At 34.1% G+C, this 27,624-nt stretch overlaps 1 protein-coding gene across 5 annotated transcripts in view; it reads left to right on the forward strand.

The window, feature by feature from the left end:
- Nucleotides 1-27,624, forward strand: part of Diaph2 (diaphanous related formin 2) — an 802,473-nt gene that overhangs the window by 626,454 nt on the left and 148,395 nt on the right. For all 5 annotated transcript variants that reach the window (XM_040283678.2, XM_040283677.2, XM_040283675.2 and 2 more), the window contains one exon: nt 22,915-23,010. In XM_040283678.2, the coding sequence (XP_040139612.1) occupies nt 22,915-23,010 (96 nt within the window). The remainder of the gene's footprint in view (nt 1-22,914; nt 23,011-27,624) is intronic.

The raw sequence follows: 27,624 nt of genomic DNA on the forward strand, positions 1-27,624 counted from the left end.
TCAGAAGATAATGATATGAATCATTTGGGAATCAAAAAATAATTACCTTTTAAATGTGCAGTAACCATGGGTGACATAATACTTTTATTTGTCTGAAGCAGTACTAGAATCTATCTTAAATGTACATTTTTTAAAAATTTCCTCACAGCAGAGTAGATATTTCAGAGCTCCTGAATTTGAGCTAGCATTTCTTATTTGCTCATCCCTGAACAAGGTTGCCTAAGAATTATTTGGAGCATCATTAAACAAGATAGAATGCTTATAAATCCAAGAAGACTTAGGGATAACCCTGCTGAGGCTCAGAGAGGGTCCCAGAAGTTCTTTTCAGGCTTATGTGGTTCTGTGGTATAAGATAATCGCAGGCTCAGTGTATGCTGGGTTATGTTGTGCTATAATCTGAAAGTCATAATATGTTGTTTTATTTGTGTGTGTAGTCCCTCATTTTTATAATGTAATCCCTACTCCAGTTTTTAAGGTAATAATTTTATGCAGTTGAGTGTTTGAAGTTACCAATTTTCTCGACTGTCTCACCAATATCTTTCACATTCTTGGTTGAGTTGCTACCTTGTCTGATTTTCTAGAACAGCATTTCTGCAAAAGGAAAATATGTTCCCTCTAGTCCTCTTTTGTCAAAAACCCTTTGCACTTACTTTCTTTTGCCAATTGAACCTTTTTTGAAATGCATCAGTAGGGAGAGCTTGCCTAGCCTTTGCGAGACAGGAGTAGCTGTAGGTGCATTTAAACAATCCAACTTGAAAAGGGGATTTCTCTCTTTTTATTTGAAAACAATTGAAAATGAAAGGTGTGTGTCTCAGGACAGAGTGCTTAACCGACCTCATTCTACTGAACTTCGATATGGTATATGAAACTGCCTCCCCTGTGTCTTCCCTAGTATTTTAAAAAGATGCTTTACTTGTTTGAGGCAACTGGTTCTGAGTCAGAGCTCTAGCCAGCATAACCAGAATCCATTATGTTGTTAGGTCTTGTTATACCATTCTTTGCATCAAATAGACAATACAGCTCTGTTCTAAGGACTATCTGATCGTATTTTGAGGGGAAATCGAGACCAAGCTTTTGAGATGGACTAGGGTTATGTTAAGCTTTCATGGTAACCACACTCCCTCCCCCACAATACAGACAGCCTGTACTTTTAAGTAATCCTGTAAGCTCCTGTGACTAAAGCATGAAAAATATCCATTTTCACTTGAGTAACCATGACAATAAATGAAATCCCCAAAATGTACCCCTCTCTTAGGGCCTGGGGGTGGGGGTTGCTAGCACAGTTTCTAGCTCATCTCCCTCTCTTATTTTAAGACCCCAGAGGAATAAAGTAAACATTTTTTGTAAGAAAATATGTGGGGATTTACTTTTCAAAATTACAGATGCTTATAACCTTAGGAAAATATATCATGTGCCCTGGACTTCAATGGTTAATACTTCTGAAGGATGTGAATCTTTAACGACACAGTAACTAAATACTAATTGGTGTTTACATAACAAATCCAGATGCCTGTATTATTGAGGAACCAATATCAAAAATTTACTCAGAGTCCTATATCTTTAAAAAAAAGAAAAAGAAAATGTATAATTTAAATGGCAAATGGGACAAATGTGCCAAGTTAAGTTTATTTGCCTTTTGATTTATTTTGTTTTTGAGAAGGTGACTAAGAAGCAAGTTGTTTATCTATAAATGTGGTAGGGAAAGGAAATCTTTCTGTGGAAGTTAGCCATCTGTAAATTAAATCTCTGGTATTCAAGAAATGCCAAGCTTTACTTCACCAAATATAAGTCCTCTGCTATATGTATCTTCTCTCTCTCTCTTTTTTTTCTTCTTTTTTGTACATAGTTTCTAAAACTTAGTTTCTGATTTCCATGTAATACTTTATATGACATTAATCCATAAAACTGCTTGCGTTTTATGAGTTGTGATGCCTTTTTATCATTCTGCTGCACCTCTCTCCCCTCCTCCTTCAGGATTGTTGCACTGTTGCACTCTTCCTGATGCATGGCTTCTTGGTGGGTGACAACATGATTTGTGAGCAATCCGATATATAAATAAGGTGGTGAGAACTGCCTCAGCAATTCAGTTTCTATTTGAAATGAATTAAGCAGTCTCTTTCTGTTTTCTTACATTTTCCTCTACTTTGTGTTTTCACAATTATATTAAGCACTGTAGGAGGGATTCTTCCCTCTTTCATTCCATTTCTAAAGAACATTTGGGTGACTCATAATTTTCTTTTATATGTCATGCCCTCATATGTTATAATACACCATGTATACTGTATATATTTTGGTCATGTCAGAATGTAGAATTCAACAATAGCTAATAACTATTAATTTTCCAGGAGGATCCTGGGACTATAGATGCTTCAAACAGTGTTTTTAAAATTTATTTGTTTTTTTTACTGATATTAAAGGAGTGTTTGTCTTAGAAGACTGATAAAAATAATGCACCAAATAGATTTTAATTGTTGAATGTGTAGATATTCTATATACATAGGTGTTTTGTGTGCTTTGGTAGGTATGAAAATACTTTGTGAGTTCAGTACAACTTTACCTCAGTATGTTGTAAAGTGAATAGGGATATAGTTTTAGGGGCTAAACTCATTGGCAAAGGTTCTTTAGCATCAAAGGTTATGGTATTTATAACATCCATGAAAAAATATAATATACATATATTATTACTTCCACAAATTAAATAGGTTTTTTTGTATGTGTGTCTATTAAAATATAATTAACTATTGTAGCCCAGCTACAATAGTGATGCAGGCCTATAATTCCAGTGGCTCAGGAGGCTAAGACAGGAGGATCTGAGTTCAAAGGCAGGCTCAGCAACCAAGAGGCACAAAGCAACTCAGTGAGACCCTGTCTTTAGATAAAAATACAAAGTAGGTCTGGGGATGGGGCTCAGTGGTTAAGTGTCCCTGAGTTCAAGTGTCCCTGAGTATAATCCCCAGTACCAAATACGTGTGTGTGTGTGTGTGTGTGTGTGTGTGTGTGTCGTAAGTCATTTAAAATTCCACTGACATAAAGCTAGTTAGAAAGACATGTAAAGGTCTTGCATTACCTATTTTAGATTAAGAAAGTATGACAATTGTTTTCATTCAGTTATTGTTCATATATACTTAGAAATATATTGCTCTTCATTCCATTTTGAATTTCAGAGCATCCAGTTGGAATTAGTTTTTCTGCCTGAAGTACATCTTTTATAATTTCTTCCAGTGATTGGAAAACTATTTGAGCAAAGCCACTTGGGTCTTTTTGGGGCCAAGATAGGCCCAAACCTAGTCCCATCCCATCCAGAAGGTATAGGACCTTTGCCTCTCTTGTTAACTTCATAGGAACATGCATTCATTCCTTCCATTTGTCACATCTCACCCAAGTATTCACATCTGGATAGTTTAAGCTGACTCTCTCCTATCTTTGAATTTACATTGTGGCAAAATATTTCATCCAACTTTGTGGGCCACCTGGTTTTATTTTCTGATTTACAGTTTTCTGATCAGTCTTAGCTTCAGGTCCCAGCTTCCTCATGACTCACTAAGCACCACTTCCCTGTCCCCACCCTACCACTATGACTAATTGGCAGACCAATGGACTACCATCCTTCAACCTTAGTTCTCCATTGGAAAAAAATACTGTTCTCCATTGCTTATGTAGTACCTTCACAGGTACCTCAGGACCTACTTGTTACTCCATTGTTAATGTAGTACTTGACAGTTACCTACTGCTGTGGGTGTAGCACTTCAAATTCTTGCCTTGGCATTGTAAGAGGGCAGTGGTTCTCAAAATATTATGCCTAGTCCAACAGCTTCAGCTTAATCTGGGAGTTTGTTAGAAATGTGACATTTCTGGCTTCATTATAGATCCATTGAATAAGAAACTGGGCTTGAGAAGATGGGGGATCTGCAATCCATCTTTTAACAAGCTCTCTAAGTGATATGATGCAACTAAATCTTAAGAACCCTAGAGTCCAATGGCACATCTTGTTTTATAGGTACTGAAATACAAAAAAAAAAAAAAGTTTACTCAAGGTCACAAAGCTAGTATAATGGTAACTACATTAGAGAATAGAGCCTACCACCCACTGACCTTTCTTCTATGGTACTCTAGGTTACTAGTGCTTAAAATGACCTTTAATTAGCTGATATTATTGTTTACTTTCAAATGAGAGGCTTACCTCTGAGCTTTACATTTCTATAATTTTTAATCTACTGCCAGTGATTGGATCAATAAAAATCAAGTAGCTTTCATTGACAAGATGGAAAAATACTCTTGGCATTGGATACTTTATAGGGAACTCAGCAGTCTTCATATTATCGGTTATGGCTTTGATTGATGTCTGTTACCATGTTTTCAAAGCTGTGACATGCAAAATGAACTCACACAACTGACTTATGAAGGAAAGGGGTTTTTTTGCATTTTCTATGTATGTGTTTTGTGTGTATGTGTGTGCATGTGTTTAGTTTGTAAATTGAATTGCCAGATAATTTCTTAAGTAGCATTGTCCCTGGCAAACTAAAATAGAGTATCTTCAGAGAGGGAAGAAGATAGAGAATGAGTTGCATCTAATAAAGAACACGTTTACCTCCTATTAGTTATTTGTATAATATTTAGCATACTTATTTTATAATTATCTTTATTCATGTATATTTCGAGGCCTTTTATTTGACTTTGGTGAATATTCTCATACATTCTTCATATAGCAGATGAACACATGTGAATCTGCATTTCTTTTAGTTTCACATCTTTGTCCCACTCATCCTCATGGATTTGAACCTGGAGGAAAGGAAATCCCAAACTACTGTTTTCATCTTTTCTGCTTTCAATTTTGTTTTTAACAAACAAACATTTCAATGATAAGAAATCGTAGTACTAAGACCATTTTAATGAATAGAAAAAGAGCAGCCCCAAAGGAAGTGACTTAAACACTAGAAAATTCTTGATATGATAGTATAAATGCAAAATAAAATAGAATTAAGAAAGTATCAGGAATTATAAGTACTACATCTTTTTAAAACCTCTATAGTCTTTTTCAAGTGTTTAAAAAGAAATTTGTGCTGGTCGCAGTGATACATGCCTGTAATTTCAACTACTCAGTAGGCTGAGGCAGGAGTATCATAAGATTGAGATCACCCTGGGCAACTTAACAAGAACTGGTCTCAAAATAAAAAATTTAAAAAGAACTGGGGATGTGGCTCACAGGAAGAGGTCTCCTGGGTTCAGTCCCCTAGATCACAAAAAAAGAAAAGAAATTAAACTTTTTAAAAAAGACAATGAAGATAGTTCTTAAGTTACAGATGGGTTTTGTTTTCATAGAACTAGCTCTATAATTTGCCGGGCTCACTGTTAACTGCAAATGTAGGGACTTCTTCTCATTTAATATTATTAAGAATTCAAAGATAACATCAGCAAAGCATTAAACCAACTCTGATCCCTTCCATGTGAGGGATTCAGGTATGGGGGTGGCTGCACAAGTTACTGTGAGCCTGCACACATTGTATCCCCATGAAGCCTCTGTGTTTTACCTAAGTGATACAATTACTGAAAGAAGCATAATCTGCACCAATTTGTTCATGAAACAAAATGAATATTTTGACTTGAATAAAAGTGAGAATCTTTTAACAAGAATCCATTTCTTAAAAAAGGTTCTTCCTGCAAGTGACCTCTTTTATTTATTTCAAAATGTCTATCTCTTCCTATCAATTCTAACATGATCTCTATTGCAAATGAAAAAGGGAGCTTTTCCCATGAGAACTTCTGTCAAGAAATAATCTTCTTCAGCCCTCTTCTGATATATTAAGAAATAGTTCTCATCTCTCTTAAAGTAGGTTTGAACATTTTTCTCTGATGAATACTTTACATACTCTGAGCAAACAGCTTCACATTTCTCATATATTTTGCTGAGATTCCTATTTCTCTTTTTTTAATCCCTAGTGATAAGGTATTCTATCTACAGAGAGTTTATACCACATTCTTTATAAGTAATTGTCTTGGTCTGTTTTCTGTTGGTAAAAATGATACCACAGACTAGGTAAGATTTAATGAAAACAGTTTTATTTTGGCTTATGGTTCTGAAGGTCCGAAGCCACAAGACCTCATCTTAAAATGGCATTCCTGCTGACAGAGTCTTAAGGTGGCCCAAGGCAACACGTGACAAAAAAACAGGGAGCGTGCACATGTGTCTTTTCTCATCTCTGTCCCTCTTCTTATAAAGCCACTACTATTTAATCATGAGGGCTCCACCCTGATGACCTTATCTAAGCATAATCACCTTGCAGAGGCTTCACTTCTAAATCCCATAGTCGGATTAAATTTCCACCCTCTTAATATCTCACAATGGGGATTAAATTTCAACACGTGAATCCTTGGGGGACACACTCAAATCATATCCAAACCATAGCAATAATGTAATAGAGCTTATAGCTTTTCATATTATAGCATATCTTTGGGTCTGTTTGCAATTGATGTAAAGTTCACATTGGGCAATATCAATCCTATGACTTTGTTTTCTATGATTTGGTTTTCTTAGAACATTAGGATGTTCTCCCAATTATTTATTCCAGTTCCCCACCTCTAGGTATCCCTGCACATAAATGTAAGACAAACAATCAGACAGTGTGTTTCTAAATAGCCCAGGAAAAGAAAAGTGAAAAGAGACAGATAATCCTTATATAGTAAGGAATGTTTAGGGAAACACCAATTGAGTGGGAAACACCAAATGAACTTATATTCTTCACAAATTCCATTGTTCTTGATTCAAGTCTTTATTTTTTCTTTTTATTGCAATTATTGGATATGTCCAAGCATTTTATTTCTAAACCTGACCTTAATTATGTTCTTATTGAGAAAACAGAAAGCAGATTTTTCTAACCAGTATTTTTAACTGTGTCGAAATCTTGAAAACTGTCTCAATACATTTGTCAGCCTTCTCTGATATATAGACAGACCTTGGCTAATCATTATTATTGTTTTCATTTCTTTTTTGTTTAATGAAAAGCTATTGAATTATTCAGTTTTTCTTAAAAGTTCAGTGATTTTGTATTTCAGAAGCTCTTTAGTATTTGATATATTCACAGCATGTTCAGAGTTTCTCTCACTGGTCCACTGGCTCTAATATTTATTAGAATAATTTTATTTACCATATGTTTGTGTCATATTGGAAATGTTAGGAGAAAAAATTGAATTTTGAATGTGAAAGGTCCTTTCTTCTTTTATCAAAAGGAAAAAATGCATTTTCTGACATTAATAAAAGTCATGCTGACGTTCTCTTATAAGAAACTCACTAAAATGACAAAGAGCATGAAAAATGTAATTAGGTGTTTGGTTGAACTGAGTTGGTTGGTTTGTTCTATCTGATAAATTCTAATACACAAAAATAAAATTATAATTAATAATAAAGTGCAATCATGGCAAATATATTGATATGCTGAGTAATATGAAAGCAATTGTCATTGTTTTATGTGTTTACATTAGAAAAAATAAATTTGACTCTTTGCAAATATTGCTGAATTTCTATCTAAAAACACTCTACTAAGTGAATTTATTTATTCAATTCTCAGTGAAGTACTGGCTGAATCAAGGTTTTGGAAAAATAAACAAGTATTCTCTATTTCTAAGTATATTAACTAATCTATAAAGGTTTGACATTCATTAATGCTTGCTGAGGGAAAAAATCAGTTCTAGAGATTGTGTTTTGCACAGTACTGCATAACTTACTTTCATGAGCCCTTCTTAAGCTTTGATTTCTAAATCTCTCCTCAGTGAAATCATACCTCCAAGATGTTTCATTAAAATGACAAGATAAACTGCCTTGCATGCCTATGCTGGAGTGGGGGCAAGGTATAGAGTTCTGAGGGATCTTGTAAAACCATTCCTAGTTTTAGGGAAAGAACTGTAACGTATTGACCTCACTAAAAATTGGCCCATCATTCCTATAGTGAAGATAATAGCCAAAGGGCAGGCCCATTAAGTGCCAGGCCTTGGCTTGTCTTCATCTTGTCCTCATGGCTGTTTTAATGATTCATGCAAAATTAGAAGAGGATGTTGGAGTTGTGGAATGTAAAATCTGCTAGAAAGACTGTGCTTTTTCAGTTACGCATTTTACAAAATATTTTTAAATGCATATTTTCTTTCTTGCAAACTTCTGCCTTCCACTTTTCTTTCTCTACCCCTCTTCTATTTGAAAATATTTTCTCAGAGGGTTTGGTAGTAGTTCAAGTGGTTTAATTACATCTTTGGATCTTAGTTCAAACCATGTGAATGTGTTGCTGTTTGACCGTTTTTGACCTGCAGAAATAGCAATCTCACATGGTTCAATGTAATTTAAAAAAAAACATAATTCCCAAACAGAAAGTAATATCCTACTACTACTATTCCTAATCATTTTTATGTTGCAGATGAAACTCAAAATTTACCTTAGTTGATCATTTACAGGTTGTTGGACATTTAAGAGGATTCCATTTCAGATTTTTCGCATTTAAAACAGGAAAACCTTTTTCTTGTTCATGTAGGGCCATCCTGGGAAATGGTCCTTAATGAAGTTACCTGATCAGTAGCCTGGTCTCCTGGGGATACAGTTCTCTTGCTTGTATAGTATCTCATTAGAGAAAATGCAGTGGAGTTAGTTAATTCATCATTATCTTTCTTTTTGTTGCAAACAAATGTACCTGGTCATTCTAATTAGATTGAGAGATACTGTAATATCTTTGATAAAGCTGGATGTTGACAAGGTTTCATCAGTTATCAGTTTCTAAACCATCACTTTAAAGTGGGTGATTAATCCATTCAGCACACATAGATCCTCCAGGTTTGGTTTGAGGTGGAAGTAAGCACTTTCTCCCTTACTCCTCACTTTTGGATGCATCTTAAAATAGTTTCCTCTAGATTCACTGGATATAAAGAAGATTATAGCAATGAATAAATTCTCTAAACATACTTTTCATTTTTTGTTGAAGATAGTGCTCATGCAAATGCTTAGTTACTAAAACAGTTTTAAAGCCTCAAAGGTTAGATAATTGCTATAAAAATCATGGTACATTTTTCTTCTTCCTTCTTCTGAAATAGAAAAACATAGTCCTGTTGAAATTCAGAAATCTATACATCATGAGAGCATAAGTAGTGTATTCCTTTTAAAAGATGGGGATAAATTTCCCCTATACTAAAAATCACTAGCTGCCATAGAAGTGCTAAGTGAACCTTATCATTTCTCTGTGGACTGCAATTTCCTCCTTTTGATATAGGCTATAAATAGGAAATAAACACTCTTGAATGAAATCAGATAGTATGCAAAGATTTCACTGATGAGTTTAGATGAGTAAATCATAAAAACAACAAAATATTGTCTAGTCCTAAATCTTTGCCAAGGAGCCTTTGGTAACCTCCTCACTCGTTACCATTTTAGAAAATACCACTTTTAACCCCATTTAAAAAAGTAATAGATTCTTGGGTTTTTTAATTTTCCTTATCTAAAGTGGGAAAATAATGAATATTAAAAATTATTACTACTCAGTAAATAAGACAAACTCTTTAATATATTGTATTTAATAAAATCAGCAGGTGTTCTCTTTATGATGTATTTATCTGAGGTAATTTATCAGCATAAGGACCATATTAAAATAAATTGCTTCTCTAAACAGTAGAGCCTTGTTTCCTGCAAATAGTTGATCCATGCCCAAAGTAGAAAGTAAAAATCGGCTATTCTATTAATTATTGCTCTATGAGCAAAAAATCTATAATATTTTTCTCTGTGTTCTTAAGATGCATGACATATAAAATAAATAGAGATTTTCAGGCAATATTTCAGTTTTCCTTGGTTTGACCAGCAAGGCTCTTTATTAGCCAAGAATTTTCTTTAATTTTCAAATTAGCCCACAGAGAGGAAAAATGCATAAGTTACCTATTTGCGGCAACCTTGGATGGATGCCTTACTGTTCTCTGTTTTACATGGTGCTGTCCAGTGAGTAAGTGCCCAATAGCTATATGATAATAGCTTGAAAGAGTTGATTAAAAACTACATAAAGAATGTGCTGTGGGAATGATTGAAACAAAGTTGATTAACTTAATCTAACTTATCCCCACTTTCCTCTCTGGAGCCTACTGTTCTAAGAGACACAGTTGAAATAAATTTGAAATTGTAAATCTTTTCCAGTCAATCTCAAGAAATTAAGTGCCTATTTACAAATCTGTCTCTGACCACAGATCTAGCTGTTTTACTCAAATACAACAATATTTACAAACACTATTGACAAAACGTTAACTGGAGAACAGCATGGTTTCTTTTTTAAATTTTTTAAAAGTTGTTGATAGGCCTTTATTTATTTATTTATTTATTTTATATGTGGTGCTGAGAATCAAACCCAGTGCCTCACACATGCCAGGCAAATGCACTACCACTGAGCCACAGCCATAGCCCAGCAGCATGGTTTCTTTATAGGATAGTATATGATGTAAACCATGGAAGTTTTTGAATTCAAAAAACAATGCAAAGGTCAAGTAGACACATCAGCTAAAGGCATTTATGAAGTTAAGCTCCAAGAAATGACAATCTTTAAATGCCAGTATTTTTTTCAGGTTTCACCAGCCTCTTACATGTTGTTTGTGCATAATTGTCATCCATAACTTTATTTATAAGAACCACATAATGTTTAGAAATTGACATAATTATATCTCTGAGGTATCAGTCCTAATTTTGTAATTCTGAACCGTTTTCTGGTAACTGACCAGCTCTCATGTAATTCAATGGCATCTATATTATTTGCTCAGTAATCTGTAATTATAGACTTCCTCTAATGAACCACCCTATGCTTTATTGCCCTGTGCTCTCAGTAGCTCTGTGGGTTTCAATTTTAGAAAATTTAAAGTAGGAAAAGCTACTTTTTTTCCCAGATGAACATTTTAAAGTAATGAAGAGGTTAATCAGTGCTGCCTTGATTATTTTCAACAGCATAAGGCAATACAACCTAATATCCAATTATCATATTACTTTTAATATATCTTCTTTTTTAATTTAAAGGTTAGATTCAATTAAATGGTAGTAGCAGTATGTTAAATTTACTATGAGTATCTGCCTTAGGGAGGGGGTATTTATTTATTTATTTATTTTGAAATTATTTTTTTTCTACTGGAGACCAACTTTTATTTTATAAAGACTATAATTAAAGTCCATCTGAATTTAATTATTTAATAAAGCAGTACTATTAATATATATTTGTATAAATTGTCTTAATTACCTGAATAGGTGTTTCCAAAGCAAACACTCTAGATATTTGAACCCTGTAATATATCTGGTAAGTTAAAATATATTCATACCATAATCTTTCATACTGTACCCACTTAAACTTGTAAATGTAAAATATCTTTTACTGTTTTCTTCAGAATTTACATTGATCTTTTATTTTCTAAATTAAGTATATAAGGGGAAATGGTCAGGTGTGAACACTTAGGGTATATACATAATGATCCATCCATAGAAATGTTTGGCAGATGTAGCTGCAGAAGCCAAAGAAAAATTTAGAAGTACTTTATGAGACCATTATAATTTGAATTGGATCTGATGAGCACTGAATCTTAGGAAAGGGGATAGTATGATTAAAGTAGTAGTTTCATAATGGGAGAGATTAGAAACTGGGAATTCAACAAGCTTATTCATGTAGTAATAATCTTGGTTATGGAGTGAGTGAAGATTGGGGACGGAACTCTGATTCTGAGATATTTTGTCTGTAAAGAAGTAGTACAGCTTAAATACTAAATTTAGTGATGAAAAATACGTTTCAAAGAACATTAAAAAATTCCAAGCCTGCCAGCACGGTGTGCATACCTCTAATCCCAGCAGCTTGAGAGGCTGAGGCAAGATGATCTCCAGTTCAGAGATAGCCTCAGCAAAAGTGAGGTACTAAGCAAGTCAGTTGAGACCCAGTCTCTAAATAAAACACAGAATAGGGTTGGGGATGTGGCTCACTGGTTGAGTGCCCCTGAGTTCAATCCCTGGTACCAACATAAACAACCAAGCAAACAAACAAACAAACAAAAAACCTTAAAGGTAAATCCTCCACTCTCCTATCTTATAAATCAGTGTAAATTATGATGTTGAGATTTAGCATATCAGGAGTACATACTTTCAGCTCTTTTTCTGAAGCAAGTGTCTATAGGCAACCTCATATGCATTGCTGATTATGTTTTGTATCATGTGATATTCCATTCCTTTCAAATTGGGCAAGAGATTGATTCTTGACCCAAAGATAGCCATGAGAGATGGCCTGGAAAAAATACTTCTCCAAAATTGCTGTTCCATACTAGTTGAATTAATTTGTTATATTTTTTGGACATGGTATGTTGAACTCAAAGACACCAAGATGGAGAATTAGTTGGCAAATGGCAGAAGAGAAAATAAAAACAAACAGAGAAAGTGCCCATGGGTAGAGTGTGTGGGTAGATAACAATGGACATCAAGATATAAATGTAAATAATATTAATGTTATTTAGGACAGTTATTGTTCCTGTAGGCAAAGAGAGTCATGTTTATCTTTTTAAAAAATATATATTTAGTTGTAGATGGACACAATACCTTTATTTTGTTTAGTTTTTTTTTAAGTTGTTGTTGTTGTTCTTTTATGTGGTGCTGGGGATTGAACCCAGTGCCTCATGCATGCTAGGCAAGTATGATACCACTGAGCCACAGAATCAACAGAAGAGGTGAAAGATCTCTACAATGAAAACTACAGAACCCTAAAGAAAGAAACCAAAGAAGACCTTAGAAGATGGAAAGATCTATCTTACTCTTGGGTAGACAGAATTAATATTATCAACATGACCATACTACCAACAGCACTATACAGATTTAATGTGATTCTGATCAAAATCCCAATGGCATTCCTTATAGAAATAGAAAAAGCAATCATGAAATTAATCTGGAAAAATAAGAGACCCAGAATAACTGAAACAATCCTTAGCAGGAATAGTGAAGCAGGTGACATTAATACCAGACCTTAAACTTTAATACAGAGCAATAGTAACAAAACAACATGTTATTGGCACCAAAACAGACTGATAGACCAATGGTACAGAATAGAGGACACAGAGACTAACCCACAAAATTACAATGATGTTATATTAGACAAAGGTGCCAAAATCATGCATTGGAGAAAAGATAGCCTCTTCAACAAATGGTGCTGGGAAAACTGGAAATCCATATGTAACAAAATGAAATTAAACCCCTATCTCTCATCATGCACAAAACTCAACTCAAAGTGGATCGAGGACCTAGGAATTAAACCAGAGACTCTGCATCTACTATAAGAAAAAGTAGGCCCTAATCTTCATCATGTGGGATTAGGCCCCAACTTCCTTAATAAGACTCCTATAGTGCAAGAATTAAAACCAAGAATCAATAGATGGGATGGACTCAAAATAAAAAAGCTTTTCCTCAGCAAAAGAAACAATCGGTGAGGTGAATAGAGAGCCTACATCTTGGGAGCAAATTTTTACCCATCACACATCAGATAGAGCACTAAACTCTAGGGTATATATAAAACTCAAACAAAAACTTCTTATTGTACTTGAAAAATAAATAGCAGTTAAGTTCTTGTGCAAAAAATGGAGTGAAGTCTTTATCGCCTTTCCACAGTTGTGTAGGCAGTTGGTGGAAAAGTTGATTCATTATAGAATCTCATGAGCAAAGAAAGCACACTATCATTCAAAGTTGGATTAGCGGTTTTTGAATTGTCCACTTGTTCCCTGCATCCCAAGCATCAACAATTAAGAGTAACATTTCCCTCATTTACAACAGTTTTATATTTGATGGTAAATTGCCATTATTGCTCTGATGTGTGTCATTTGTTACAAATGCCTGACCACACTCTCATGAGAGCAATTCTTGAAAAGTCACTTCCATCCCACTCTTGCCTTGTGTTTGTACTAAGTATTCTAGGAAGATATAAATACATATTTGCCCTCTTGATGGTGCTCTGGAAGCTACCCCCCAGTAGGATTGTGTTTGTATTTCTTATGAAGATGAGTTTATTATAATAGTATTGTATTCTATTATGGTGGTCCAGATGAATTCCATAGGTAAGGAGTTAGGCCTTTTGGAAAGAAGCTTAATGATCCCAGTATTAGAGGCAGGATCTCAGGAAAGGAAAACTTGGAAAGTAGATTTCCTACTGGCTTTTGGAAAAACTCTTCTATTTGTGACTGTTCTTTTGCAACTGGACTTCAGGAACTCTTAAATGTCAATCTAGATAGCTTCGTTATGGTCTCACTCTTGGCTCTGGCCCCCCAAAATACAAACATCTCATTTGCAGGTAGACTTATATTGAATGTTATTATTTGTTCCTACATTCCCCTTGTGATGAGGCTTTCTTTTAAGTTATGGCTGGCCCTTGTCAAAGTGCTTCAGCACCTTAGAGGAAGATTGTAAGATGCACAAATGTCTGTATCTAGCATGGTGTTGATATTAATGGTGTGTACTATAGAGCAGGAGTCAGCAAACTTTTTCTATAAAGAATCAACTAGTAAATATTTTAGACTTCAAGGGCCATGAAGTCTCTGTCTCCACTAAATTCTGTCATTGTAGCTAAAAGTCATCATAAACAGGGCATAATGAATAAACATGGCTGTGTTTCCATAAAACTTGGGGACTGAAATTTGAATTTTGTCAAATTCTTATGTAACACAAAACCTTCTTTTTAGTTTTTAAGACCCTTTTAAATGTGAAAACAATCTTAGTAAGTGGGCTGTACAAAAACAGGTGGTAGGTTGGATTTAACCACAAGGACTATAGTTTAATACCCCCTACTGAATGCACCCCATGTATTCTAATGCTGGTTCTGTCACTTTCCAGCTATGTGACCTGGAGTAAGTTAATTCACCTGATTGTGCCTCAGTTTCTTAACCTGGAAAATAAAAATAAGTTGGTGTGGGGATTCAATGTAAATCCTTTAAAACAGTGCCTTACAGATAGTAAGTACTCAATAAATGGTAGATATTAATATTCATAACTCCCAAAACATTTTTCTTCATTTTTTCCAAAAGTAAACTTAGATTTATTTGGTAGGTGATTTTGAATTGAGTTAGATTTGTTCTTTTTCCAAGTTTGTTTTTACTTGCTTTTTCTTTCACAAGTGTTCCATGCCCTTAGTAAATGATTGATTCTGATAAGACACACAGAGTATTTCAAAGGTCTCTTTGAAATATTAATTATTTAAAATATTGAATGTGAGATATTTTACCAGAGGCATCAACAGTGGTTTTTCTGGTAAGCCTTAACATTCAGGTTTATTGGTCGTTTGCTTATTTATAGAATGTATAATTTTCTTTCCCCAATCTTGTAGCATATAGGTAACTGAGGGAAAATTAGTAAGCATAAATATTATTTTTTTAGCTACCATTTACTATTAAGCTCTCTTACTTTGGCAAACTGCCAGCAATGTGCCTCTGGCCAAAAAGTTCCTACATGGAAATTCTACCATTAGAAATCCATTCATTTGTGTTAACAAGCTTCTCTTTAAATCCAAATACATCAGGGAAAGTCAACTCACCAGTTCAGTTTCCCTGACAAACTTAGGTAACAACTATCTTGTAGATATCCTTCATTCATCACTTTGGGGTGGAATATCCACTTATCTTGTGACCTCCAATAAAGTATTTATTCCATGACAAGATGTACCTACAATGTTAACATTAAAGTAAAATTATTTAGAAAAGTAGTATTCACTTTGAAGTTTATCTGGAATCTGATAATTTACCTCACTATAGGAAACTGTTAATTACCTGTTCTAGCAAGTAGATGAGATAACAAAATGAATGAACTCTCTAAGGGAACACTTCCCCTAAAGTTTTAAATTTTAATTGCTCTGAGTTTAATTTTGCTTTTTGGTGCATACACCACTGTGCAAGGCCTCAACCTGGGAATGAAATGTTTTTCTGTTTTGTTTTACAAAATTTCAGCTACTGCATAATGTAATTACTACACTGCCCCTAGCTCATCCTGTGGTTTCTAGTAATTTTGTCTAAACTCCTGTGTCCTCTTTTCCCTCTTGAAAGTTTCTTATTTTCAGGAGGAGCATCTGCCTTCATTATTTCTCTTAAAACTATAGACTTTCTATTTATGCCCTCTTTTAATCTCTTTGGAATAATATGTTGATTTTCTTAAACACTTTGTGGCCATAAATAACTTCATAGACTATTATCTTAGTTACCATCTGTTGGTTTTCCAAGTCACCATTAACTGACTTCCAATTAAGCCACAAACTAACAAAAACCTCCAATCTGATAGAGACTTTCTAGATATTTGTGGAATGGAACTTACTCAGACTTTTGTTCTGTTACAGTGTTTTGCCAAATGGTTTGTGTCTTATTTCTGACTCATTTATGACAATACTATTACTTTTACCCATAGATATTCAGGGCTTTGGGCACAATGTGCTATTTGCACCATATTGCAGTAGCTTTTTATTTGGTCTTTATCACCTCCTATTGTCCCATATTAAATTAGAAGAGCTATTTGTCATCCCTCAGCATTTTTTTTTGGTCCCAGAGAAGATATTTTGTTTCCTTCCTCTTTGATAAGTGAGCATTCTTCTAATTTTGTGTCATGTACAAATACATATTAATCTTACAGCATGTTCTTAATCTGGACCATGATAGATAGTGTGAAAAAGATTGAATCTAACACTGATTTTTCTTACATCCCACTTGTCACTGCTTTCTTATTCTGTCAGCTCCCATTTACTACTGCTGATGACCTTGCTCACAAAACCAATTTTCTTTTCTATTAAGTCTTTTACCAATAATGCCAAAATTGACCATCCTATCTTGTCCAGATTTATATGTAGAATAATATTTTTCACTGTGAATTCAGTGCCATTCTTTGTATAATTGATTTCCTTCCCACTATGGTTCATTTTCATCTTACTATAAGGCTGATCTTAAATGCCACCTTTATTATGCTACAGTCCTGCTGAAGATCTAACAAAGGCTTTTAGAGTTTCTGGAAACTTATTCAAACTTCTTACTTTGAATGTACAAGTCCATTCAGAACTTCGGCTCTAATTTTACCTCTTTAATTGTAATCCTTGTATCTTTCGATTTTTTTCTCTCCCTATGGTTTATTATACCCACCATGTATATTTTATTTCAGGTGAATATGCTGATTCAAAGTGCCTTGATTTTTGTTACCACTTTAAAAGTAAATGAAGTGAATAGGCAAAACTAATATAAGATGATCAAAATCAGGTTGTCTGAGTGATGGGGATAAGAATGATGAACAAGGCATGATGGAAATGCTGAATACCTTGATTATGGTGGTGGTTACACAGGTTTATGCATTTTCAAAAACTCTTCAATTTGTACATTTAAAATCTCTGCATTTCAGTATTTGTAAATTTTTACATGCACATGCATACAGTGTCACACATGAATGTACACTAAGAGTTAAGAAGTTTAGATTTTAATATTTTTTAACCAGTCATGGTTTGATTTTTTTGAGGGAGTGGGGTCTATTTCAGTGTCACTTAAATGGAATTATAATACTTAAAGAGCTACAGAATTTTAATGTTTTCAAAGGCTTAACAAATACATTCCATTAAGGCTTCCCGAATTCCTCAAATCCACAGAGAATATAGTTTATTTTCATAAATTAATATGTTTAAGTATTAGCTCATATAGAAGGGTCCTGCCCTCACTAAGAAGCTTTTTGCTTTTTATGGGGGGGTCAACAAACACTTACTTGTTAATAAAAACTTTCTTCAACTTTGGCAGCTCATCTTTTGCAGAAATTTTAATTATGCATTTGAGAATTCAAGGTTATTACAATAGTTATTAAATCCATAATTATGCCCAGGTTTTTAGGATTTTATAAAAACGATTTTATAGTGCAGTAAACTAAAAATCTAAAAATATTATATACTCCAAAATTTGAAACATTTTTAAAATTTTTTGAGTTTTTAATTAGAGATGCTCAACTGGTAAAGATCAGGGCAAATACTCTAAAACTAGATGAACTCTGAAATCTGATAAACTTCTGCTTCAAGGCATTTCAGATTAAAAAAGGATACTCGACCTGTATTGGCTTTAGTTTAGTAGTTTTCAAAGTCTAGTGATATGGAGTGGGATTTTTGGTAAAGAAAGGCACTTAAGTCTCTAGAATAATAAGTGTTATTCTAATTAATAATATTTGATTTAAAGGAAGTATAGTTTCAAACACTGAAGTGTTCAGATATTTTACATGCTAACAAGTTAGCCTGCCTCCGTTTAATGGATGTTGACCTAGGACACAAGACTCCTGGGTCAGAGACATAGAATTCCATTGTTACTCATGGTGTAGCAAGCAGAATGAGCTTCATGTTTGTATTGCTTTTTATTGTCTTCCAATTCCCATAGGATGGTGTAAATTTGTGACTAGGTGGATGCTGAACACAGTGGGTTTGTGTCAATGTTTGTAAAATGTATAGAAATGTGAAAAATCCACAGAAAATTGTCCCTACGTAAGTATGTGCTAGCCATCAGGAAGTAGTCTTGCACAAAAGTATAAGAGAGATAATTATCAGGTTATATTTTTAATCTGCAGCCTCTCCAAACTCTTTTGGGGAAATTAAGTCAGCAAACATAGGTAAATGTTGACACTTTAAATTGAGATCAGGAGGCATTCAACATCTACTGAATGATAAATACTGTGGGAAACATGAAAAAGAAGGTTAAACCCATGCCTTTCATTTTATCCAGTGATAAGCAGCTCACACAGAGCTCTGGAACTAATTTGGGAATGAAAGCTTATGAAGTGGCCTCTGAATCATTACTTCTCAGCCATGCCCATGTATTAATCATTTTAGTGGCTGAAAAGCATCACCAATTTTTTCCTTGATATTCTTTCACTCAGTATAATACATATTATAAGTTGTAAGAAGATACATCGTTCCATATGTGTTTGATAAAATTATAAATTTATTTTATTTTAAATAATAAAAACACTTTAAACTATTTTTTAAATTTTAAACTTATAGACCAAACAAAGCTAGTCACATGTAAGTAAATGTTCATGATTCTATTAAACTGGAAATTCTAAGTAAACCAATCAAATTGTCAAAACACAATTTGATCATAGATCAAATTTCACTGAAATTCATTCAAAATGAATTTCAGTCTTCAAATGATCATGTTGGCTTCCATTTTGTTTTAGGGAGATTCACTAAAATATAAAGCATTCCTATGATTGTATTCACAAAATTTGATTCAGTAGAGTTCAATATTTCATGAAAGTCACCCAGCTTTTTCAAAACTTATGAATGGAGCAAAGGAAAAAGTAATGAACTGATACCCACATTTCTTTCCTTGAATATGCTCATAGTTATTTTGTATAATACATATGTGATATTTACAAACAGTTTTTTGTTTGTTTTTTAGCAGAACCACCTAACATGTATATTTGGCAGGGGCACTAGAAACCCCAAGGGGATGAATGTTGGTTCTTGGGAAGATAGATAGAAAAAAATCTTAGTTATTGCAAAGGTTTGGGGGTCCTCCAAAGGGTCACAGTACAGCAACAGATATACAATACATCTATGACATTAAATTTTGACTGTAGGGTTCATTAGGTAAACAGATGTCTAAAAAGGCTCCGGGATGGGGAGGGGCTATGATAATGAAGAAAAGGATGATAGCCTAGAAGTGTTTTACTAAGTGTTGTCAGGTGGCACCCACTAAGTTGAGCAAAGGGATTTATTTTTAAATTTTCTCTCTGTCATATTTTTTATTTCCTACTTTTTAGTCTAATCACAATATAATCCCATTAAAGAACTTTAAGAAAACAATATCCATAATGTCCTTATGTTATAAAGTATTTTATGTTTGCATTTATTTCTTGTAAACCATAAATATATACTGCTTTGAATTTTTATCCACTTATTTACATATATTCATTTTTATGTAATCTTTATAATTGCCACTTTTACAAGGCTACATGAAATTCACTTACGCTACGCTGCTCTTTTCTCTTGTTTATACTTGTATATTTTTGAAAATTTCTTCCCCTTCTTTGTAGTTCTGCTTTTCCTTACTGCCTATTAAAATTTGTGGTCCTAGGCCATGTGTGAAGTTTCAAGCAGCAATGTTGGTCAGATGACATTAATTTCATTTGGGCAGGAGGAATAAATACAAGAGGTCTATTGTGCATCATGATGGCTACAGTTAATAGTCACATACTATATACTTAAAAATTGCTAAGAAAGTAGACTTTAAGTGTTTTTCCAGAAAATAATTTTGAGGTAATACATGTTAAATAGTTTTATTTAGCCATGTCTTGGCATATACATTTACTCAAACATCATGTTATATACCAGAAATACATATAGTTTTTACTTGTCACTTAAAAAGTTTTCAAGAAGTTTAAAAATTTGAGGTCCTCCAGAATTGCATTTTCTGCCTCCCACTCTCCTTTTGATACACTATGTCAGGGTAATCTCATCCATCTTCAGATGACACAGAAATCTTTAGTTCCAACCCACATTTCATTTCTCCGTGTACACCCATATATTCAGGTTCCTGCTAGTTATCCCTATATAGCTATTACTTAGGAATTTCTAGTAGGTCATCACCTTTTCTCAAACTGTTTATCCCTGGTCATTTAGAATTCTTTCCCTCCTCCTCAATCTGTCCTCTCCCCAGCAAAATCCTACTTACCATAATAATAATTTCAAAATATCTGTCTTTTCTTTCTCTGGTTTCTCATTACTTCAGGACTTTATGTTTTATTTAGATGATTATGCTTTGCTCCTGAAACTTCCCCTGTCTTCTATTGGAGATATTATTATCCTTTATAATGCTACCCAGCAAGTCTTTCTAAAATATAAATCTGATAAGTTCACTTTGTATTATTTTTATCTGTGCTGTACAGTACTGTAAGCATGAGCTACATGCATTTAATGAGCACCTGAAATTCAGCTAATATGAATTGAGGTATGTCAAAGGACACCTACAATTCTAAGACTTAATCTGATAAAAGGAATGTAAAATATATCACTAATTTTTGTAGATATTTATTTCACTATTTACTTAATATATTGAAATGAATTTTGTAGGGTTTTTAATTTTTTTAATATGACTTCCAGAATATGCAAAATGATATGGCATGCATTTGTGATCTTCATTATATACCAATTAGATAGTACTGATGTTAGGGTAGTGTTCAAATCCTGTATCATAGAATTATGATCTGGCTAACATATGCTTTGTCCATTTTAACTTATGCTAGCTATTGTGCGGATCAGGCTTTCTCGGGTCCAGGGCTGTAATTCAGTTGTGGAACACTTGCTTAGCATGCTTGGGGCCCTGGGTTTAATCCCCAGGACTGAAAAAAAAAAAAAAAGATGGGCAGCTAGTCTTATTCCCTGATAGATCTGTACACCAGCCATGTGAAATCTGCATTTCAGTATCTCTAAATTAAAGATATAACAAATATAAAGTATCTACTTCATAAAATTTAATTCTCCCTGATGCATTCTAGCCTGTCAACCTTCTTTCAATTCTTCTTTTCTTTCTATTGAAAAGAACAGGTAATGGTTCACATGTGTCTGAGACCTTACTGAATATTAAAAGTACACAATAAATTCTCTTTTCCTATTTAGTCATTGGGGCTCTACTTGCCTCGTCCTATTTTCACCAAATGTAGGACCTGAGAACCTCTGTGTTTCTCCGTGTTTTGTATTTAATATCCTGTTCTAGATAATTTATTTTAATAGAATAAATTATTATAACATTGAAGAAGTTTCAAGTCAAATGATTTTAGCTTGCTCTTGTCCCATAGGAGATTTTTTTTCTATGATCTGATACCCCATAGTTAATTTGATGCCCCTTAGTTAATCTGATACCCCAAAGAAGGATTTTGATTTAATTTTGGAGTAACATCAGAAACAATGTCTTCTCCCTCACACCTCCCTTCTCCTCTTAGCCATCCTGCCTAAAGTATCTTCTACCCAAGGCACACATATTTAGCTACTGCTCAAAGTAGCCCCCTAGTTAAATTCATTTCCATCAGTTTGGCCATTTGGGATGAGAATGCTCAGTTCCCTGTGGATTTCCCACAGCTTAATAGAGTTTTTTGGTAATTGACACCTTGAGAAAAATGCTCTAACAAATCTTAAAAGTGTGTTTGATTACCACAGTTGTTAAAGATAAGAGTAAGACAAAATGTTTTAAATGTTGTTACTGTTAGGGATTTCTATGAACATCTTTTGAGTATTCCACTTATGGCTTCTTAACAGTTTTTTCCCAGAGGAAGAGTTTAAGCACAGGACAGCATTTTGAAAAGGAAATGAGATGTTGGCTGCTGTCTCTCAAATGTAGAATGTGGCCTTTCAGATAATGTGATCACCTTTTCTTTATACAATGTCAGCATTTCAAAATGAGTATAGGATATGGATTAGGTAGGAATTGAATGCAAATGTGTTTTGCAAATAGTGTCTTTTGAGATAATCACAGATGATGGTTGAATGCTGAAGGTATTAATACAATCAGTATTTAACCTTGTGTAACTCCGCTTCATCAAATTGCGCCCTGCACATTGATTGCATTAAGCCGGGTCAGTGGTTTCTTGCTTAGGAATATCTTATAAGAATCTTAACAGGAAGGCAGCAGTAGCTGATCAGCTACTGTTTATTTGCATACTGAGCGTGTCATCAATAATACAAAAGACAAGGTCTTTAAGTTGAAAGAACAGTGGGATTGGCATGAATTTTGCTTAATGGTGCGTAATAAGCAAAGTAGTCTGTGGTGCCAGAAACTGACAGGATCCATTATGTTAAAACAGATATATGTCTTTAATTTAGGGGTATTATGTAAATCTGACAGGAGTTTTTCCCTTTATTTTCCTGTAGTTTAACTTTAATTGCTCCAAGATTAATTCCGATTTCTTCCTTCCTCCAGAGGGTGATGAGACTGGTGTGATGGATAATCTTCTAGAAGCCCTACAATCAGGTGCAGCATTCCGAGACCGCAGAAAGCGGATTCCAAGGAATCCAGGTAATATCTACTCTAGTTCACATGGTCTTATCAAATCTGAATGTTCAGAGCCAAGTACCCCATGCCTTCCAAAAAAAGAAAAATAATGAAATTTTCCCATACAGGCTTTTTTAAACAGTTGATCTCATTTCATGTGTGAAATCTCAGCAGGCGTCTACATCTACATGATTGCAAATTTCAGCTCACTAAATGTATCTTCAAATAACTGTACACTTTGCAAATATATCAAATATAAGGACTCCCACTGTGTTTAATATTAAATATTTAATTGTTATTTTATGAACATGTGGTTTGGGTGGAAGGTGGTTTAAAACCATGAGTGTAATTAAATCATAAAAAAATAATTGGCCCCAAGGATGTCACATTAGCTATTCACAGGTAAGGAAACTGAGATAGTGCATGTTTCTAAAGTCCATTTTGCTTTTGTAGTACAGTAATATAAATAATAGTCTGTTATCCATGTTAATAAAGGAAGAAGAGTCACAGATAATTCAAGACCCTCAAAAAATCACAAAGCACTGAAACAATTTTTTATGAGTGTAATTGATTGATAACAGATAAAGGTGCACTGTGAAAATTGGTCTGAGGGGGGAAGAACACAAAGGAAGCAAAATAAAACTTCTCTCACTCAAGTGCAACTAGAAAGTTGGCCTCCTTATCTATTCATACCTTATGGCTGAGTAAATAATAGTTCCTCTCAGGAAAATCCAAGTAATCCTAACAGTCCATCTCCACCATAAGGTTTTATGTTTTCAGTGCATTTCTTTCTTAAAGTAGAGGAGGAAATTAGGTTTGTTGATTTTAAAAGTCTTCTTCATGGGCTGTGACACTATATTGGAGAAATAAATGAAAAAATAATAGTAAATATGTAAACTACTTAATTTAAATTAGCAATATTTGACTTGGATAGAAAGTTTTCTTTGATCCAGCAGTTATTATGTTGTAAGAATGGAAATTCATAGCTTCCAAGACCATTGTAATTGAACAAACTAGTGAGATAAGTAGAACCCAGTGCAGTTGTTCAGGAAAGCTTTTGGCAATGGTGAAGTTCATGATGGAAGCAAATTTAAGTTATATAAATCTTTTTCACATTTGGGTGAATCCCGAGGGATAATAGATAACACTCCATCTCTTCCCTTCATGGATGCTCTGTAGAGATTAGCCTAAAGATAAGATTTCATGTAGAGGAGAGAAGTGTTTGGGATAGAACACAAGACTGCTTATAAAAAGCAGAAATTGAAAGTAGCCAAAAAAGAGTCAAAGATTAGAGAGAAGAAAATGGAAATCTGTATTTTTATGTTTATAATAAAATTTTTAAGGTATACTTGCCTGACAAAATGCCAGAGCACTACTACTCTACAACTATGAGGCAACCATGCCACCTATCCTCAGTCTTTAAAAAGTGAGAATGTTCTACCATGGTATCAGAATACCTTCCACCTCTTAAGGACAATAAAAACCTTCACTGCTCTTTGTTGAACTATCAGAACAATAATAGTCAGTGAAAGCTGAATTGAAATAGTAATTTTTGTATCAATAAGTAAAAGCATGTTATTCTGGGCCATAAAAGGACTTCTGTAATCTTTCTAGTCTGCTTATTTTAAAACTACACATTTGTTAAGGCCCCTTCCTGATAAGTCTCACACCTCATACTGATTCTAGAAAAGCTGTACTGGAGAGAGATCAATCCTTGGGGGTTTTCTGAGCCTGGTACTCTGGGGAATACAGTGTCATCAATTGTGAAACACCAAGAATACATTCACAAACTGTATAATTTTATAGTACTAATTCCAAGTCATCTAAATTGTTATTTTTGGTTTGTAGCTAGAGTGCCCCAATTAACACATAGGGTGAAAAATGGTGCATTTAAATACAGCAGTCATTCCGATTGGCAACAGCCACAGCAAATATGCAGAGGCAAAAAGAAACCAGCAGACAGGCAGTGGCAACAGTTAGTAAACATCTTGGACATCAGTAGAACAGGAAGCAAGAGAAGGGGAGGGGAAGGCACAGAGTTTATACGTCTTCAAAACCTCTTCTGTCTACTTGCCTCTTTTATAGAAGTGGCAGAGCCAGAGACTTTTAGAGATTTCCTCTTCATCTTGACCTTTCCTAGCTAAGTCATCTTTTCATGAAGGTCCCCTGTTGTTTTTGCTTTCTTAGTTACCTTATTTGATTCCTTTCCAAGTTCCCATTGGATTTGGAATTGTTACCCTTCCCCTTCTCAACACAATAATCCTTGATCCTTTCTAATAACTTCCATTTCAACATGATGAGATAAAAGCAGAAAAGCAAAATTATGAAGAATAGAATTTTCCCCAAGGGAAGTAAAATACAAAAAAAAATAGACCAAAAAGTTTCACATCAGAGTCTAGCACAAACAGCAAGGATGTACTCTGTTCTGCTTGCCATTTCCATTATTATCAGTTACAGATGGAAATTACTGTATTTACACAGCTCAACCATTGTGTTTCTAATTGGAATGTTTCCAATTGTGGATTTAAACAAAATGAGGTAATAGTCTGTATTTTTTTATTAGCAAATCAATATATTAAACAATCATATGATTACTTGCCTGAATTTTAACAAATCTTCTACACTGGGCCTGTTCCCCCTCCCCAAGACTGTGACATTAGATAAGTTAGAAAGAGCTCCCAAATATTGTCTACTTCCCATTCAGCTGAGTGTGCTGTTTCTGTTAAGAGCATAGTTTCTGTGAAGGGAACTATGCTAGATGTGATAGAAGATGCAGAAATAATAAAGATAAGGATTCCTTAGTTATAAAACCCTTGTGTCTAGTAAGAAAGATAAAAAGTACAGAAAGACTACAAAATAAGGCAGAAGATAAAAGAAAGCAAAAGGTGTTAATAACATACTATGTAAGTTCAAAGAAGGAAGATAACAAGCTTTATTGAGTATATCAGAAAAATAATCATGGAAGAAAAGGTTTTGCAGGATGAATAGAGATTTCAACAGTGGAAGCTGGCGCCACATCATTAAATACTGAAATGAGACACTAGGTGTAGCATGTATTTCTGTAGGCAAAGGAATCTAATGGAGGTTTTTCAGCCATAGGAAGATGTTCAAAGTTGTGCATTATGACTTTTAAGCTATAGGTGTGTAAGAAATGAAGTAGGAGTCTACAGACACATTGTTAAGGGAGATAACATAGAGAGAGAATATCTAAAAGTCAAAGATAACTCTAGGGTTTTGAGTTCAGTTGACTTGGAGGACAAGTAGGTTACTAAATAGTTAAGATCAGGAAAAGGAGTGGTGGTAGTAGAAGATAAATTCATTTGGGGACAAAATAAACTGGAAAGTGGTAGCAGAGCATCAAAATCAAGATTTACAGAAGATTCTTAGAAATATGGGTATAGATTTCATAAGGAAATGGTTGAGTACTTAAGCATTCTGATTATACGTTGTGAAATGAAAGAGATTATTAGAGGGATTATTAACAAGACAAGAGAGTCAAAGATAGGACCTTGAAAATTCTTCCATTTAGGGGCTAAAAGCAAATAAGAAAACTGACAAAAGCCAGTTGGACAGGTAGGAGGAGAATCTAGACATTGTACTAGAAGCAAAGAAAGACAAAAGTATTCAGAAGGCAGAAAGGGTAGGCATTTTCAACAATGACATATTATATAGTGGAGTCAAAAAGGATAAACCCCAGTGATTTCTACCTGGGAGCTTTCTAATTCCTTTGTAAAGAATGTCACTTCAATATTATAATGTAACTAAGAGTCAGAATGTAGGAGCTCCACAGTGAGTAGATGGTGAAACTATGGAGATAGATAGTATTCATTCAACATTTAAATAATTTTATTGAATGCCTCCTCAGTGCCATATACTGGTTTAGGTGCTGAGGATGCAAAACCAAAGAGGATATTTGTCTTGAAAAGCTCACATACTGTTCAAGGAAGCATGACTATAAACTGTATGATCGAATTAGAATGCAGTGTTCTGTAATAAAGATAGGAATAGTGTACCTGTGAAGCATGGAAGTTACAGGAACTCCCCCCCCCCAACTTTTCTCCTCTCTCCTTTGTGTTCTTAGCATATAGACTATTCTTTCTAGAAGTTTGGGTGAAAGGAACATCTGATTTTCCCTTAACAACCTAGTATAGACCTAGTGTCTATGAATTTTTTTCTATGAATTTTGATAAATTATTCTTGACTTTCTTTATCACCACTTAAGGTTTTAAGTCCTATATGTTTATAATCCATGTGGTAAAGAATTGCCCACCAAGATTCCTTACTTTGTCATTATAAGATCAAATATAGGGAAAATAAGCACATAAAGAAAGACCTCACAGAAGTGAGAACCACACTTAAAATACAAATGCACAACTCCACATGAGTTTTGTTACTAGATAACTATAGATACTTAAAACTTGCTTGTTGTCCCCCAGCCAATGACTTCTTTCCTTGCCTACTATAAAGAAATATAAATGGGTTTCTCAGCAATAGGTACACATCTAACTTAGCTATTTAGGCTAAGACTGGATTTTGGTCTATAGTTCTAGCCATTCATACAACTCACAAGAGAAGCATTATGAAGAAATGAAACCAAGAAACAGAATAAGTATTTTTGGTTTTAGAACCACACAGGGC

Source organism: Ictidomys tridecemlineatus, chromosome X (genome assembly GCF_052094955.1).
Source record: "Ictidomys tridecemlineatus isolate mIctTri1 chromosome X, mIctTri1.hap1, whole genome shotgun sequence".
Taxonomy (NCBI): Eukaryota; Metazoa; Chordata; class Mammalia; order Rodentia; family Sciuridae; genus Ictidomys; species Ictidomys tridecemlineatus.